The 18,802-nt window shown below is 40.9% G+C and overlaps 1 protein-coding gene across 1 annotated transcript; it reads right to left on the bottom strand.

The window, feature by feature from the left end:
• Positions 1 to 1,847: 1,847 nt before the first annotated feature.
• COA5 (cytochrome c oxidase assembly factor 5) lies at positions 1,848 to 18,794 on the bottom strand. Its single transcript, XM_048858415.2, has 3 exons — positions 18,537 to 18,794; positions 9,630 to 9,713; positions 1,848 to 6,627 (listed from the first exon to the last, which is right to left on the bottom strand). The coding sequence occupies exons 1-3, from the start codon at positions 18,636 to 18,638 to the stop codon at positions 6,586 to 6,588; spliced, it is 228 nt and encodes a 75-aa protein (XP_048714372.1). The 5' UTR covers positions 18,639 to 18,794; the 3' UTR covers positions 1,848 to 6,585.
• Between the last annotated feature and the right edge of the window lie 8 nt (positions 18,795 to 18,802).

Genomic DNA, 18,802 nt, shown 5'->3' with positions numbered 1-18,802 from the left:
TCTATACAGCGCAAGGCAGTATTATTTTGGGTTTAGCTCCCAAAAAGGGCCGTGCATGTGAGTCCTGGGGGAGTCCCCTCGCACAGAGCTGACTTCAGTCTGTGTCTGCAGCGGGGTGTGACCCTACATATGTGTGTGTACTGCAAGAGGCTGAAGAGCCTGATTCAGCAAAGCAGGGAGAGGGAGCCCAGGCTGATTGAACAGGGGAGGCTCAGTTAAACCCCAGTACATCAGGTGGCATCCCAGAACGGGGGGGTCCAACCCACCACACATACCATGTAACTCTTGGGAGAATTCTGCACAATGGTGTGCACACAGAATTCACATCCCCTTCAGATTTCTTTGCTTCCCCACAGAAAAATGATTTTGTGATGGGGAAGCAAAGGGAAGCTGCATGTGTGGTCATGTACCCCTCCCCAGCAGTGCTAGCATATTGTTTCAGGTGCCTGGAGCAGCTGGCAGAGAAGTAAATCACTGCGAGGAGGGGGTGTGTGCAGTGGCTGGGGACACCCAGGTCAGTGGCTCCTATCGTGCTAGTCTCAGGACAGGACTTCCTCTTCCCCTGCAAGGAGTGGCCGGGGCTGGGTCAGAACCACGCACAGAAATCCCCCAGCACTGCACCGCCCCCAACTGCTTCCTGCCTGAATTGAACACCCCTCGCCCCCCTGTCAAGCCTCACCCGCTGCATCCGGAGCCCTACTGCACCCATATACCCCTGCTGAGCCCTATCCCACTACCCCCAAACCCACCCACTGGGCTCTGCATCTGGACCCCACCCCTGCATCCACATCACCCCCTGCTGACTACCCTGCACACATACCCCCATCGCCAAGTCTCACCCCCTGCATCAGGATCCTTACCCCTGCACCCAGACCACCCCCCACTGAAACTCCCACCCTGACAAGCCTCATCCCACCCTGCACCTGGACCCCTACTAAGCCCCACTCCCCAGCACCCAGATGCCCCAGCTGAGCCCAACCACCTTCACCTGGACCCCTCTGCAGTCCCATTGCCCCTGCATGCAAAACCCCCAATGACAGATTGCTGAATTGGAATTTATTTGCAAACTGGAGACAATTAACTTAGGCTTGAATAGATACTGGGAGTGGATGGATCATTACACAAAGTAAAACTGTTTCCCCATGTTTATTCCACTCCCCACTGTTCCTCAGATGTTCTTGTCAACTGCTGGAAATGGCCCACCTTGATTATCACTACAAAAGGTCCCCCTCCCCCCCGGTAATATCTCACCTTAAGTGATCACTCTCCTTACAGTGTGTATGATAACACCCATTTTTTCATGTTCTGTGTGTATATAAATCTCCCCACTGTATTTTCCACTGCATGCATCCGATGAAGTGAGCTGTAGCTCACGAAAGCTTATGCTCAGATAAATTTGTTAGTCTCTAAGGTGCCACAAGTCCTCCTTTTCTTTTTTGCGAATACAGACTAACACGGCTGCTACTCTGAAACCAATGAGACCCTGTACATCCAGATCCCTCCTGCACCTGAACCCCCCACTGAGCCACCCACACCCAGATTTCCCCAAACAGAATCCTCTCAACCCCCACCTGGATCCCCCTACACTAAGCCCCTTCACGCTTGGATCCTGCCAGGCTGAGCCTGCTTGCTCACACCTGGTGCCGAGGGGCAGTGCTCCAGGGGGTTTCTGGGGTAGGCCCAGCCATTGCGCTGTGTCAGGGGCAGCCTCACCCCTGAGTCATTGTCCTGGGGAGGGGGCTACACGTTGATCTCCCAGCTTCATGCAGCCAGTGGCCTATACTCCCCACTGCCATGCTGGAGCTCCCACATTTATTTATTGACAAATACAATTTGCATTTTGAAAATATCATGCACAGAATTTTTATTTTTTTTGGCACCAAATTCCTTCAGGAGTAATACAAGATAGACACTATCCATCTAAACATAGAGGAAAACTCCATAAGAAAAACTGTTTAAAGTTCTTGCACAAAACTACCAAATTTTATCTATTTCAAAAACTATCAAATGCTTGAAAAGACATTGTTTATCATTAAAAACATCTGGCCATTCTTGGGGCTGGCCTTCCAGTTAGCAGTGTATGTATTAATTATCCATCAGAGGAGGTAGGCAAAAACTGGTAGTTATCTTTATCCTTACACTCATTTCCTGATTTAAGTTCTAGTTTACTAATCAGGCTGGCTAAAATTACTTTGATTTCCCCCATTTTAAGAGTTAAATTATCATTTTTGAGGCTATTTAGCTTTTAAAGGGCTCCAAAAGAAAAAATTGCCCCCATATAAAGCAGCTACTTTTAAACTGCTTTAACATTAGCTGAAAATAACTATCTAAAGGTATATAGCTAATTTAACTGAATATTGCATACACCAAGCAATTTTTGGGCTAGTACTTTTTAAAATTTCATGAATCTCCTTGCCTGTTTTATCGTGTATTTAGACACATTTCTTTTTATGCTCAGATCGACTTGGTGAAAGACAAAATGTGATAAAACTGATCTCTGCAACGTTAATCTTCCATAAAAGGAATATGAAGAGTTGTCACAGTATTTCCCCATGATGCCTCTCTATATTTTGGGTACAAAGGTGCCCTGGTTGTAAGGTACAACTATTCACAGGAAAGATGTCTTTGTTAGGGAACCAATGCAGTTTGGAGGGGATTTTATGTTTGTTTTTAAAGTACATGCCCTTGAAAGAGCTCTGAGAAACTGTTAAGTTTTCTTATTAAATACAGAGTTGAGTATTAAGAAGCCTTTTTCAGAAATTAGTTCTTGGGTAACCCTAAGTTTTGCTTACAGTATGTTTTGTGAGTGCCTCACTTTGTTTAACTACTGGTATAAATCTTGTTTTGTTACCAAGAAGGACCATGGCTTAGATAAAAGGGTACATAAAGTGGCAAATTGCCTGGTTTGGTCCCCCTGGAGCCATACTACATGAAGAACAGAAGTAAAGGAATCCCACTCTCATGAATAGATATAAGTGATTGGGCAACAAAATGGCAAATGTAATTTAATGTGGATAAACGTAAAGTAATGCACATTGTATGTATAATTGGGATTATTTTTTCCAATATGATGGGGGCTAGTTTAGCTACAACTAATCAGGAGAAAGATCTTGGAGTCATCATGGATAGCTCTCTGAAGACGTCCACACAGTGTGCAGCGGCAGTAAAAAAAGCAAACAGGATGTTAGGAATAATTAAAAAAGGGATAGAGAATAAGACGGAGAATATCTTATTGCCCTTATAGAAATCCATGGTACATCCACATCTTGAATACTGCATACAGATGTGGTCCCCTCATCTCAAAAAAGATATACTGGCATTAGAAAAGGTTCAGAAAAGGGCAACTAAAATGATTCGGGGTTTGGAACGGGTCCCATATGAGGAGAGATTAAAGAGGCTAGGACTTTTCAGCTTGGAAAAGAGGAGACTAAGGGGGGCTATGATAGAGGTATTTAAAATCATGAGTGATGTGGAGAAAGTGAATAAGGAAAAGTTATTTACTTGTTCCCATAACATAAGAACTAGGGGCCACCAAATGAAATTAATGGGTAGCAGGTTTAAAACAAATACAAGGAAGTTCTTCTTCACTCAGCACACAGTCAACCTGTGGAACTCCTTGCCTGAGGAGGGTATGAAGGCTAGGACTATAACAGGGTTTAAAAGAGAACTGGATAAATTCATGGAAGTCCATTAATGGCTATTAGCCAGGATGGGTAAGGAATGGTGTCCCTAACCTCTGTTTGTCAGAAGGTGGAGATGGATGGCAGGAGAGATCACTAGATCATTACCTGTTAGGTTCACTCCCTCTGGGGCACCTGGCATTGGTCACTGTCAGTAGACAGGATACTGGGCTGGATGGACCTTTGGTCTGACCCAGTATGGCCGTTCTTATAAGAAAACTGAGTGGCAATATTAGGCTTGATAAACTGGTCAAAAAAATGCCAGTTGACCACCTATTATTTGATCACACTCAAATACAGTAACTCCTAGCTTAACGCTGTAGTTACATTCTTGAAAAATGCAACTTTAAGCAAAACAATGTTAAGTGAATCCAATTTCCCCATAAGAATGAATGTAAATGGGGAGAGGGGGGATTTAGGCTCCAGGGAATTTTTTTTGCCAGACAAAAGACATTGTATACATATACAGTATAAGTTTTAAACCATTTTAAACAATGTAATATAGGTATAAGTTTTAAACAGTTTAATCCTGTAATCAGCAATGATGTTTGTGAAGCTTGGTTGAGGTGGTGGAGTCAGAAGGTGAAAGAGGGTGGATTGTTTGGCTGCTCCTCTTGCTGTTCTTTCTAAAGTGCTGGAGGCTGCTCAACCCACAGCTCTGCCCCTGGCCTGCCCCCACTCCACCCCTTCGCCAAAGGACCCATCCCACCCCTGCTCAACTCCCTCCCCCTGAGCACACTGCGTCCTCGCTCCTCCCCACCCTCTTGAATGCTGCGAAACAGCTAATTGCTGGGTACAGGAGGCACAGGGAGGCTGCGCACCGCATCCTCATTCCTCCTCCTAAGCCTCCTGAACACTGCAACACAGCTGATTGCTGTGGGTGGGAGGCGCAGTGAGGGAGTGGGGATTCGCTGATCTGCGGGGGCCCACTGTCAGGCTGCGTGGTGATGGTGATGGTGGTGGAAGGGAGCTGATAGGGGGGCTGCCGGCCAACCCTGATTCCAAGCTCCCACCCACTAGCTCCGAGGGGCTGCTCTTCCAAAGAATCCTGCAGGTAGTAGACAAAGTACTGTACTAGCAGGTGGCAGACAAACAATGTTATAAGTGAACATTGCACAACTTTAAATGAGTATGTTCTCTAATAGATCAGTGATGTAACAACAAAACAAAGTTAACTGGGACAACGTTAAGTGAGGAGTTACTGTACTGTCACATGTTCCAGCAAGAAAAAAAGTGATGTAGGTGGTTGCCTACATTTTTGATTGCATTATGGTGCCATTCTTTCATTTTTTAGAACTTGGTTTCATTGTGTCTTGCATTGTTCTAAGATGAAATAACTCAGTTAAGTAATTTTTTTTGTAATTAGGAGTAAGTATCTGAGCTAAGCCTATTAGAAACAAAGTCTTCCTCTCTTTTGTTACTGTTGTTCCCATTCTAATAAAATAGTGCTTTAAAATATATGACAAGCCAACTGACCAATTATTTTTGGACCTGTGAAATGCTTAACTCTAGGCAGCATATATCATAAAGAACATCCTCCAATACTTACATGTTACAGACAGATTTGGCACTGGGAGGAGACATCCTTGATTTCAAAAAACAAAAAAAACTGACATTTTTTCTTTTTCTCCATTTACAGTTTAGTCTTCCAGTTGAACTACATTATGACTTACTTATGCAATTATACAAACTTGTGAATTAAGTAGTACAAATGGAACATATGGAAATGCTAAGAGTTTAAAAAACAAGTTTACCATAGAAAACCAGTCATAATTTAAATGAATGTGCATGGCAATTTGAAAATTATACACCCATATATACATTTTAGAGTACAGAAAGGAATAAGAATGCAGGAATAAGACAAAAAAACAAAAAATTGTAAAGTTTGTGATACATAATGAATGTTTAATAAGTTAAGAAAAAATGTGATTTTGAATTGTGGTCAAGTGTGTAAAGTATATTTGTTTGGGTAGTAAGGGGGAAGTCCAGCATAACCTCAAAGGAATCTAGAGGCTGTTGTCGGCACACTATGATACAAATGACAACCGATATCTCTTCAGCTGCATGTCTGGGTGAAAAACATGACATTTAATTACCCTTACTCCTCATACGCAAGACTTCAGCTATACACTAGTACTGGTCAGATGAACTATATTTCTCTTAAAAGTTGTTTTTCGAAAAGAACAATCACTTTCAGACAGACATATTTTAACTTTAATTTAGCTCTTCAGTAATGAAGTCTACAATGTATGAATGAATTTACACCAACCATCATATTAAAAAGGGAATTCTGTGAGGGATGAAGAGATGCTGTCACAGTTCTTGGGGACTGGACAGGTACCAACTGCACTCTAACTGGAACTCACGATTGAGCAACATAAGCCACTCTCTTCCCCAGAGGCTAACTGTACATTCAGTGTATGTTGGCCCTGCCAACCTGGGAAACAAGAGACCTATCTTAGGTTTCCTGAATGATACTGCAGAACACTACTCAAGCGGCCTACCAATTTCAATCATTTTATAGTATTTCATTCTGACAATGTTTTATGATTTTAGATAAATAAAACTACAAACCTAAAAACTGAAAGGAAATCTCAATTTCAAAACAAATTGACTCAGCTAAAGATTGCTACAGCTTACTTTGGATTTTGCATAGTTTATTTAAAATGCATTAGGGCGTTTCATATCACTCCAAACTGCCAGCTTAATGTTCGTTTTCTTTTTAGTATTTTAGGTGCATGCCAGCCTCAATTGATCAGAGTTCTTGAAAGCAGGTATTTTCCATGAGAATACTTCATGACTGGGAGGATGCAGCAGACATACTCTTCTTATTTTAGTCTTTGTGTTTTGCTTAAAGCACTAATACACCCACAATTCCCCATGCTTGGCTCTCTTCAGAAAGGCTTCAGTATCCCTTCCTTCCTCTGAATCTTGCTCTGCCATCCAACTAAAGATTGAAGAATAATTAAGTCAACATATTGCAAAATGTAAAATACTAGTATTAGAACTGCTTTGAAACACCTGTGTTTCTATTTCTGGCACTTTACAAACAAGGATACCGTAAGGAAAAAGTCACTGAAGAGAATAAATGGTTTCTCCATAAAAAGACTCAAGACTGGTGTGACAGTACATGGTAGCACTATCTTCAGAAATCTTATTCATAATTAATACCAGGTGACTGATTAGCACTATCATGTAGACTTCAGATTTGCTGAAGGACCTTAGACAGAATAATAGTAAGTGGTACAATAGAGTCGCGAGAGTGAGGAAGCTGTGTACGTGGGGTACTGTAGAGAATACTTATTAGTCTTATCTTACTGATCATCACTCATGATCTGGAGAATGTGCTACACAGCAAATTCAGAGTAAGCTAAAATGGAAGGTGTTGCAAACACCTGTGAGGCTGGGGTAATATAAAAAGGAACCTACAGTGTCTATAAATATGGGTGAAAAATAAAGTGAGATTCAATTTAGGAAAAATGCAAGTTAATATCTAAGGGAAGTAATACATGGATATATAATTGGAGGAAAAAGCCTAAAGATTTACTGTACACCAGCATTTCCTAAAGCTGAGAGTGGAGAGCTGCTGTACAGTAGATCGTTTTTAGCACTGCAGAGAGATATGGCAGCAAGAAGGGCCATGTTATTTTGGCCTGGCATAGTTCCTCTGAGCTTAAGTTTTCCATTTTCAAGGTTGCGATGACTGAGTATTCTTGAATCCAACAATAATTCAGCTAGTATGTTCTACACACTTAAATTTGAGGAACAGATTACTACTATGCAAAATCATTAACTAGAATTCATTGCTATAGGACAAGAAGAAGTTAGGTAAACATAAGATTGACCATATTACAACAGTCACCATGCCATGTGGAGAGAGAGAACGTGTACACTCCCTGCCCATTTGTGTATCTAATTGCTAGCACAGAAGCATACTTTATTCTTTACCCAGCTGCTGATCTTCTTATGTCCTGAAATATGACAACTGAAAACCCTAATCATTTTAATCTAGTGTAAATGTTAAAAGTATTTGTATTTGCATGCAGTGCCAAATCCTTTAAAAAATGTACTAAGTTATTTGCCTCACTAGTACCCTGAGATAGTAAAATTCCAGAACACAAAATCTTTTAAAATTCCATTTTAAGTTTGTTGCCTTTTAATCTAATTGGTCTACAAATTTGTTTTTCCCCCCTATATTACGGGACAGGTTAAGCAGAAGCACACAAACAGCCTTTTCTATTATATTCCTATTTAAATATAATTATCATAATCGCTCACTCGTTTCCTTTCCAGAATAAATAATCTAATCCAGAGGTTCTCAAACAGGGGGATGAGGCTCTCTGGGACAGAGGGTGGGGAATGCATTCTGGGGGCATGAGGTGCTTGAGGTGGGGGAAAAAAACCTTACTGTTCACATTTTACCCACAGCAATAAATAACTAGCAAAGCTGATTCCTTCAGACATATCAGGTCCTCAGATGGTGCTGTGCATTTTGAGTTTTCTGTTAAGCTTGCAGAGCATTTAACAAAGACGTTGCCATTTATACATTAATCTGTTCGCTACAATGTAGTCTGCACATTTAATTGTAAGCATTGGCCACAATCACAGGTTTGCTTTTGCTGTTACAATGGGTCGTTGGCTCTATTTGAATCAATGCCTTACTGTTTTTAATATTTAGTCAGAGGTGCATGTTGATTTTTTTCTAATCCGTGTATGTACCTGTGTGGCGGGCGGGGAGGCATAAACCACTACAGACACAAAGAAGAGGGGCGCAATCAATTAAGTTTGAGAACCACCTACCTAGTCTTTTTGATCTGTCCTTGTTACATACTGAACTATAATGAGAAATATTTGAAGATTGGTACAGTGTTGTTGTAGACATGCTGGAGAGTAAATAAGACATTTGAAGACACTTTTCTAGCATATTTCTAGCTTAATTCCATTTTCCTTTCTAGCTGAATTAAGACAGTTTCCCCTGGAGAAGGGTTGAAGGCTGGGAGGCTAGAGCAGCAGAGTGGGATGAAAGATCTTAGGTATGTTCCATTTCTGCATCCCTCCTTAATCTAAAATTAAAATCAGGGTTTATTCATTATAGAGCAAAGTAACACGTTAGGTAAGACCAAAAACAGGCTGTGTGCCCATCATGTGTGGAATGGTTTGATATCAACTTTGCTGTCTCTACCCTATTTAAAAAAAAAGCTTTATGACCGCATAGGTCAACATTTCCATACAAGAAACTCATAGCCAGTCTGGGGAAACTCCTCCTTTTCTATCAAGGTAGGTATTTATAATAGTATGCTGTGGTACTTGAGCGCTCACTCCCAAAAGGAGAGTTTGTCACTCAATCATAAAACTGACTTATATCTCCTTAAATTAACAGTCATCCAATTACCTAAGTACATTACAGTAAAAATACAAAACTTCAAGTGGAAAGCAGAAGTCCATTACCACAGTAAAATGATCCTTCAATGAGTCTCCTCTAAACTTAAATCAATGTCCCCCAGTTCTGTTTCTTCCCATGATCTCAAATAGATAAGATTAAAGTATGGCTAAATATCAATCCTAAATATTAAAAAGCTATTTTACCTACTGATCTTTCATATTTAAAATAACCCCAATTTTGTTTATCATTTCCTATTTTTATTGCAGCTGTCACACTCTGAGCCTTCTCCAATTTAAATATGAATATCTTGTTGGATTATACCCACAACCTAATTCATTGTTTTGCTTGAGTGCAAAAGATGTGCTATACTAATGTTCACAAGAGCTAACATTTATTAAGGACCAATTACAATTATAACAAGTAAGGAGCTATTCTACTTAGTGATGTCAATTTGATTCATTTCAATGGTGTCTTCTTCCTCATCAGAATCTTTTAGAAAAGGAAAAAAACAAAACAAAAAAAACACTGGCAACAAAGACTAACAAACAATCAAACCAATCACTTACCATTGACCTTTTGCACTCAAAAAAAGAAACCTGCAAACTTCTGCAGTGTCCTTCCTTCAAGCATTGTCTGGGGCTTTTTCCTTCCTGTCACATGAAACATAAAAGCATAAGAATCCAGTGTATTTCTTCAGTGGAAAGGACACTACAGACAAGGCACCTCTAAAAAGTCCTGTGGACACTGTTGAAACTTTGTCCAAGGTCCTTTAACTTGTGTTCTTTGCTGTGGTAAATTCCAGGTAAGTGGAACTGAGAGTTGTGAAAGTCCAGATAATAATTCTTTCCCTTCTCCTCCCACTCCCAAGACATGTGCTTGTATCAGTAAAATGAAGACCAGGGTGGATAAAAATCAATGTTTAAAAAAAAAACCAAAAAAAAAAAAAAAACCAACCTGATTTTTTTTATTTCAACTGGATTTTTTTGGATAAAATGCTTTTTGAGGAAAAAACCTATCTAAAGATAATTTTAATTAAGATACATGATAGCTCAAAGCTATCTCATCATGGAATAGGGATTATAAATTCTAATTCTATAGTATGAGACAATATATTCATATAATGTTTAAGAAAAGTTTTGTAAATGAGTTCCAATAGTTCTTGGATTAGGGACCCAATCTGATGGGATTCCAGGGGCTTCTGTACAGATTACTTAGGTTAATCTTTCTATATACCCAATGGGACTCAGTGCTCAATCTAGAACAGTGGTAGCCAACCTGAGCCTGAGAAGGAGCCAGAATTTACCAATGTACATTGCCAAAGAGCCATAGTAATATGTCAACAGCCCCCGCCCACTTCTAGCACCTCTCACCCATCAGCAGCCCTGCCGATCAGCACCTCCCCCTCCCTCCCTCCACCTCCCGATCAGCTGTTTCGTGGTGTGCAGGAGGCTCTGGGGGAAAGGGGATCGGGAGGGCATGGCAGGCTCAGGGGAGGGCGCGGGAAGGGGTGGAGTGGGGCCAGGCCTGTGGCAGAACCAGGGGTTGAAGAGTGAGCATCCCTCAGCACATTGGAAAGTTGGCACCAAGTTGCCAACCAAAGAAAGTTGGTTAGTTTTGCAGTTCTCAAACTGTGGATTTGTGTCCCCAGAGATAACATGCCTGTTAACAGCAAAAATGTTTTTAAATAAGTATATAGAGGTGAGAAATAACTGACCTCAACCCTATTGTCCTTCTGCAAACTTGTGTACACACAGTCAATCCCTTACCTCTCTCTAAAAGTACAAAGTTTCAAAAAGTTCAATGAATAGAAGATTCTTGGGGATGGAATAGATCTGGACAAGGAGAAGAAGTCTGGAGATAAATGTGAGAAGGGAGGAACAGGCAGTAGAAACAAAAGTGAAACTGTTTGAGCAGCATATTCCGGAAGTCTTGAGGTCTTTCCGAGTGTAGCCTTCATTGATTTGAGATCTAACATACCATTCTCTCACCAAAAGGGAAAACCTATAATGGCAGCGGGCCATAAAAGAGACCCAGTTTGGGGATATTTTAATTAAGTTCCTCTACTTGTGGGTAAAACAGGCATGCGTGAAAAATGCAAACTGTGGAACAAAGAAATGCAAGGCCTGGTTGCCCAAATGAAACAACATCATGAAAAGTGTTCCTTCTCAGGAGGAAGCTGCGTTGAACATGATGAAAGAAACATCTTTCCTGTGATGAACTTTTTGAAACTTTGTACTTTTAGAGAGAGGAAAGGGATTGACTCTGTGTACACAAACATCCTGAACATGCAGGATCTTCAGGTTGGTAAACTTTTTTAATTCATACTTCTTTCTTACGGACTGATTGTCTTCTCTCTGGACTATTCCTGAATTCTCATATTTGAGCAAAAAATATAGTGGTTACTTTATGGTACTATCATTTTAGATGCAGTTGCGATAAAAAAAAATAGCTGAAATAAACAGATCTTACTTGTACAATTTCACATTTAAAGTAGTACTGAGCGTCAGTGAATGCTAAATGAGCAGTATGGTAATAATAATTAAATAACTGCACTGACTTATTTTGTTTAGGAGAATCCATCCTCAACATACAAGATTCTGAAGACTATCCACCTTCAAGATCACCATCATTTTCTATAGTTTCAGAGTTATCTGACAATGATAGTGTTTTAGTCACATCAAGTACGTCACACAGCCATAGTATATAACCTGTAGCAAAAAGAAAAAAAAACTCCATCATCCACAAACCACCATAGACAAGTTTGTGATAAGAACCAGCAGATTACAAAAAGAGCTAATTGATGAAAAAATTGCCTGATTTGTTTATGCAACAAACTTTCCTTTTCGTATGATTGAGAACCCACACTTCATTAACATGGTTCAGTCATTAAATAGAGTCACAGTACCAGCAGATGTCACAGGCAAATTGCTGGATAAAGCGTATGAAAGAGAAATTGAGCAGCGCGCAAAAGGTCTAGAGGATGAAATCGTTAACCTGAGTCTTGATGGGTGGAGCAATGTCCACAATGATCCTGTTGTATGTGCTTGTGTGACAACAGAAGAAGGAAATGTCTTCCTTACAGAAACAACTGATACATCAGGAAATGCACACACAGCAGAATACTTACAAGAAGTAGCAGTAAAAGCTATAACAAACTATGAAAAAAAATTCAAATGTCTAGTACGCAGCTTGGTCACAGACAATGCTGCAAATGTATCCAAGATGAGAAGAAATTTAGGAGAGAGTGAAGAGAGTCCCAAGCTAACAACATACGGTTGCAGTACTCATTTGATGCACCTCCTAGCCAAAGACTTCAATGTTCCAGAAATAAAGGCTAATGTTGCTGAAATTGCAAAATACTTCCATAACAACCACTTTGCAGCAGCTACTCTGAAAAAAGTGGGAGGAACGAAGCTAACTCTCCCTCAAGACGTGCAATGGAACTCAGTAGTGGACTGTTTTGAGCACTGTATCAAGAACTGGCCTAATCTGATGACAGTTTGTGAACAAAATCATGAAAAAAGAGATGGCACTCTCACAGCCAAAGTTCTCAACATTGGGCTTAAGAGAAATGTTGAACACATGCGGAGCACCCTGAAGCCTATTTCTGTAGTCTTAAACAAAATGCAAGGAAATAGCTGTTTTATTGCTGATGTTGTTGAAAGTTGGAAGGAACTGAGTGAGATCTTAAAAAGAGAAATATACAGAGTTAAATTACAAGCATTAAAAAAACGAATGGGACAAGCACTATCTCCAGCTCATTTTCTTGCAAATAGTCTCAATACTTGGTACCAGGGTCAAATCTTAACTGATGAAGAAGAGGAGTTGGCTATAACATGGACATCCAGCAATCATCCCTCCATAATGCCAACTATAATAAACTTCAGAGCTAAGGGTGAACCATTCAAGAAATGTATGTTTGCTGATTATGTTTTAAAGAAAGTCTCACAAGTGAACTGGTAGAAGTCACTTAAGAACTTGGATTCAGAGACTGTTGAAGTGATAATCTCTCTTTTAACAGCAGTAGCTCCTTCTGCCGTTGTAGAAAGAGTATTTTCTTCCTTTGGACTAATTCATTCCAAATTGAGAAATCATTTGGAACCTGAAAAAGCAGGAAAGCTTGTTTTTCTTTTCCAGATTATGAACAAACAGGAAAATGAAGGTGAAGACCACTGAATTAGCTGCAGCAGCGAATATTTTGAGTTTCTCATGTTGACATGGATGACATAGTCTATTTAATTTTTGTTTAAAAAAAATCATGTAACTATTTTAGTGAAAAACAATTTTAATAAAAAGAAACCTGATTTTAAAAAACTTGAATGTTTAATTACATTCAAAAATTCATATGCTTGCTTTGTTAAAATATTATATGTTTGCAGTTGAACAAAAAAATCCAGAATACATAATGTTGTTGTTTTAGTTCAATAAAACAATTTAAATGTGTGTCTGGTGATGTTCTCCTCCTAATGCAGCCTGGCAAGAAAATCCTCCAAATATTAATGATTAACCTGTTGAATTGGAGATCTTTATGAAGTCATTGGGAGGTGAACTATCTGCTTCAACTACCTTTGGTAAATGAAATAACCAATCGTTCATTTTCTGATATAGCTGTAAAACTAATCTGAAAAGTTTTCAAAATAAATCAGTTTAAAAATGTATAATGTGTATCTTCTAAAAATGAAACCTACATCTAACTCTGAGTTGTGAAGAATATGTACTAAGGTTATAACAACCAACAAGAATGCATTTTTATGTAGAAATCCATAATTAAATTGAGTCTTCCTGACTAGCGATTTAAATCATGACTTTAATCAATTTGATTTAAATCAAATCCACCCTGACAGAAGAATAATCTAACTGGATACACATCTTTTGAGGGGTTTTAGATTTATTCAAACTGGACTTAACGTAATGCTAAAAGCAAGCTATCGTCACCAGAAGACCAAAAACAAAACAAAACAGTGGTAATTGTGCTGGTGAAAGGTGTCAACAAGACAGTCTTGGAGACAGAAGTTTTCTACTTATCTACACAACATAGACAGCAGCAGGGCAAGCTTCCCTACAACATTCTGCTGATGTGCTTCAACCCTAATTGAAGGGACCACCTTTAGCGGATGAAAGTTTTTTTAAGTCTCTATTTCTATTCAGTCCTGAGGCTCCTATTCAAGTAGCCAAGCAAGGGTGCCAACTCTGATGGGAGCTTTCCATATGAACTTTTTGTTTCAATGAACTAAAATTTTATTAACAGTACAGAACTTCTAACACAACCATTTGACTTTTATAGAAAAAAAATCACACTACCACGCCTGAAGTTCTGTATGATCAAATTTTAACATTTCTGTTTCAATTCACACACATTTTCCCAGCTCATGATCATACACAATAAACTAACCCACCGTGACACTTTCTTGGGGTGCCCAGGACTGTGAGTTACCTTGTTAGCCCGTGTCTCCAGTGAGAGAGAGACTTGCTGGTGCTTAATTGGGTATTACCTCCTTGACACTTCCCGCCTGTTAGCCACCCAAAGAACCGCCACTGGGCAATTCTAGCCTTCACTTTTCTTGTTATGATAACTTAGCAGGCTAACCTTCTGACTAAGGAATTTTATGCCCAAAATGTCTTTTGTAGTGTTTCCAACCAGGACAGGTTGGGATCCTGTTTTCATGAATGAAATCCCACCGAACGATTACTTCCTCAGGTGCAGGATAAAGATAAAGTCCTTTTGCCTTCTCTTTTATCCCCCAAAATTAATTATTGGATACTGAAGTTGGGATGCCTCCCTAGCACCCCAAAAAGTTTATTCCATATTGTGCTGACTTCACATCCCCATGCTGACTTTGTATGCAAAGAGGGCTTCCATTGTATTGGCTAACAATGCTTAATTTACATTGTGAACTGCGGCAGACAAGTGATATAAAATCTTTGTCTGGTAGATACCTCTTTGTCAACTCTGCCTTGATTCAGACTGTAGGAACATATTTCCTTTATACTGTACATATAAAGCTTTTTACATCATATCTGTACAGACATTTCACAAGCGTATTTATGATCAATGTGTTTTCTGGCTTTAATTTAAGATGGTACATGACATCTTTTATGAAAAGCAGTGAGTCTGGCAAGTCTGTCAAGAGTTACTGTTACAGAACAGTGAACCCTTTGCCAGTTCGCACTGAGGAATTCTTAGGGGTCACACACATCTTCTCTTACAATGATTCTGTTTATTTATACTTATCTCTATTGTAAGTGCCTCCAAAGTAAATAAATCATTGTGGAATTCTCATTCCTACATTTCACTTTCTCTTCTATTTGCCCTCAAATGCAAGATACTGGAAGTTTTCTAGGTTTCAGTTTATCATGAAAGAGGGCAAGATTTTCTGGTCTATTTAAAATGAGATGTCCATAAAGATAATATACTGAGCACTGCATGTTTTCAAACAGTAAGTTGGTAAAGAAGTTTAAGTATCAATGCCATCACAGCAATTGAACCTATTTGCATACTTGGCATATATGTAGCAATTCACATGTTCAGACAGTGTTTTACAAACATTAACAGTTCATTTCTCCTTTGGATTTTAGATGGAAATATGGCAATTAAAAAACAAAAGCTCAGGTGTACAACAATCTGCATTTTTAAAATAGAATCATAGAATATCAGGGTTGGAAGGGACCTCAGGAGGTCATCTAGTCCAACCCCCTGCTCAAAGCAGGACCAATCCCCAACTAAATCATCCCAGCCAGGGCTTTGTCAAGCCTGATCTTAAAAACCTCAAAGGAAGGAGATTCCACCACCTCCCTAGGTAACGCATTCCAGTGTTTCACCACCGTCCTAGTGAAAAAGATTTTCCTAATGTCCAACCTAAACCACCCCCACTGCAACTTAAGACCATTACTCCTTGTTCTGTCATCAGCTACCACTGAGAACAATCTAGATCGATCCTCTTTGGAACCCCCTTTCAGGTAGTTGAAAGCAACTATCAAATCCCCCCATATTCTTCTCTTCTGCAGACTAAACAATCCCAGTTCCCTCAGCTTCTCCTCATAAGTCATGTGTTCCAGTCCCTTAATCATTTTTGTTGCCCTCCGCTGGACTCTTTCCAATTTTTCCACATCCTTCTTGTAGCGTGGGGCCCAAAACAGGACACAGTACTCCAGATGAGGCCTCACCAATGTCGAATAGAGGGGAACGATCACGTCCCTCGATCTGCTGGCAATGCCCCTACATATACATCCTGAAATGCCATTGGCCTTCTTGGCAACAAGGGCACACTGTTGACTCATATCCAGCTTCTCGTCCACTGTAACCCCTAGGTCCTTTTCTGCAGAACTGCTGCCAAGCCATTTGGTCCCTAGTCTGTAGCGGTGCATGGGATTCTTCCGTCCTAAGTGCAGGACTCTCTACACTTGTCCTTGTTGAACCTCATCAGATTTCTTTTGGCCCAATCCTCTAATTTATCTAGGGCCCTCTGTATCCTATCCCTACCCTCCAGCGTATCTATCTCTCCTCCCAGTTTAGTGTCATCTGCAAACTTGCTGAGGGTGCAGAAAACTATCAGGTAAATATTGGCATCTAGTGTTTATAGATTTTCAGCAGCTGCACATAAACCTACTCAGAGGCTCCATTTTCAACAGGAAAAAAGGTTTATTGCTAGCTCATGTTAGACAGTGGGCATGGCCCTTTCAGGTTATTTATCCTATGTAATTGAAAACATAGTCTAAAACTTCACCACTTCAAACTTTCATACCTGGTCGCTTTTTTTTATTTAATTTTCTGCAGTTTCACTCAGTGAAAGTCTCTCTGTACAAGGATTTTTTTACAAAGCCTCCGTAGCCTATTATTCAAGGGATAAAAGGTTATGGTGATCTCACGTTGGTGGTGTTGCCTGAAGTGGCAAATTCTTTGATTTTTATTGACCAGCTGGTTACAGCGTTAGCTCTGGAGGTACTCGGACTGGAAATAATCACAAGGTCTGAAATATCTAAAGACGTTTTAATTCTTCTATTGACATTGACTTTCCATGAATTCTCTTCTTTGATATGCACTAGAGTTTCTAGCTTTGATACTGACAGTTTATATACTAACGATCAATTTAGCAAACAAAACAAAGAGCGCTTTTATTTCCAGTACTACCGAGGTTTAGGGCTTGTCTATATTATCCGCAGGATCGATCCAGCGGGGGGGAGGGGGGGGGTGGTGTCGATTTATCGCATCTAGTCTAGACTAGACACCATAAGTTGACCGCTGAGTGCTCGCCCATTGACTCCGGGACCGAGAGGTGTGGGAAAAGTCGACGGGGGAGCATCAGTTGTCGACTCACCGCGGTGTCAACTTCAGCTATGTTATTCACATACCTGAAGTTGCGTAACTTAGATTGATCTCCCCTGCTCCCAGTGTAGAACAGGCCTTCCCAGTGTAGAACAGGACTAAGACGTAGGCCTGACTAAGAGAAAAGGTATTATATTTTGAAGATTGCTTATTAGCAACTTCAAAATCTCCTGAATGTCAAAATGAGCATTACAGTTCCCTTTAAATTACAACCCTAAAGTCACAAATCTTGACAGCTCAGAATGTGATAAATCATGTGATAAAAGTTCTGTCATGCAAGACATCACAAGAGGTGGCAACCAATGACAGAATAAAATATAGACAATATGTTATCCCAGAGAAAATAAAGTAGATTGATCTAATAATAATACAAAGCGCTCTATAGGATTTTCACTTTGGAAGTGCTCAACAAAGTCTAACCATACTCTTATATTATTCCCCACATTTTTCAGATGAGAAAACAGTCAAAAATGTTAATAGCCCAAATGCATACAGTGAAACCCCTGGGATTACAATTCTGAATTCTTCCTTTGCTTGGCTATTTGCCCGAGACAAATAATATTTTATTAGTTTTATCACCATCATGTGCCGCCTGGTAGATTTTAATCAGGCTTTCCAAGGCTCCTTGGAACCAATTTCCAATGTAAGGTGGGGGAACTCAGCCAGTGACCCTTCTGAGGGAGATGGATCACGTTTTTTGCCATTTACGCTGGGGCACGAAGGCCTTCAGCGGTGTCACACGTGTGTAAATAAAGGCAAGGCTTCAATAGGCTGACCAGTGAAGGTGTAACTTGTTGGGACGGTTCTGCTGATGGCAGATGGGGAAGACAGTGTCCAGCTCTTCCCTTGTAGTTGTGCCAACTCCACGGGGCTCCGAGGCGCAGGGACGGTTTCACCCACATCCGGCCAGCCTGGGGCCGACTCGCTGCTCTATGTAGATGGTCCCTTGTCACAGGGGAGCCAGGCCCAGTGCGGCCGGGAGGACCCAACCGCTTTGCAGCGGCAAGGACGCTGCGGGACCGGGCGCGAGTCAGGTGCAGGGGCGCGGCCCAGCCCCCCACCCGGGGGTAACAGGGACGGGGCCGCCCAGCCCCCCACATTGACCGTATGACGCCAGGGGTCTCTCAGCAGGCCCCGCCCTCCCCCGTACCTGTGTGACGCAGGAGGTCTCGAGCAGACACTGTCTCAGGTCCTCCCGCACCCCGGCACAGGCCCGCCCGTCCTCCTCCTTCTCCTCATAGTATTTGGGCATCGCGGCAGCGCTCCCCGCACACAGCCTCTGGGCTTCTCACTGCAGCAGCGCCGCCGCCCAGAGCGCACCGCAGGACGCCGCCATCTTGTTGTCCTTTGACCCAGTTGCGGCGCACGGGCAGACACCGCCGCTGCGCTTTCCCGCCGGGACAGGAACTACCGTAC

This window comes from Caretta caretta, chromosome 1, assembly GCF_965140235.1.
Source record: "Caretta caretta isolate rCarCar2 chromosome 1, rCarCar1.hap1, whole genome shotgun sequence".
Lineage (NCBI taxonomy): Eukaryota > Metazoa > Chordata > Testudines > Cheloniidae > Caretta > Caretta caretta.
The sequence above is the reverse complement of the archived record's forward strand: the minus strand, read 5'-3'. Positions and strand labels throughout refer to the sequence as shown.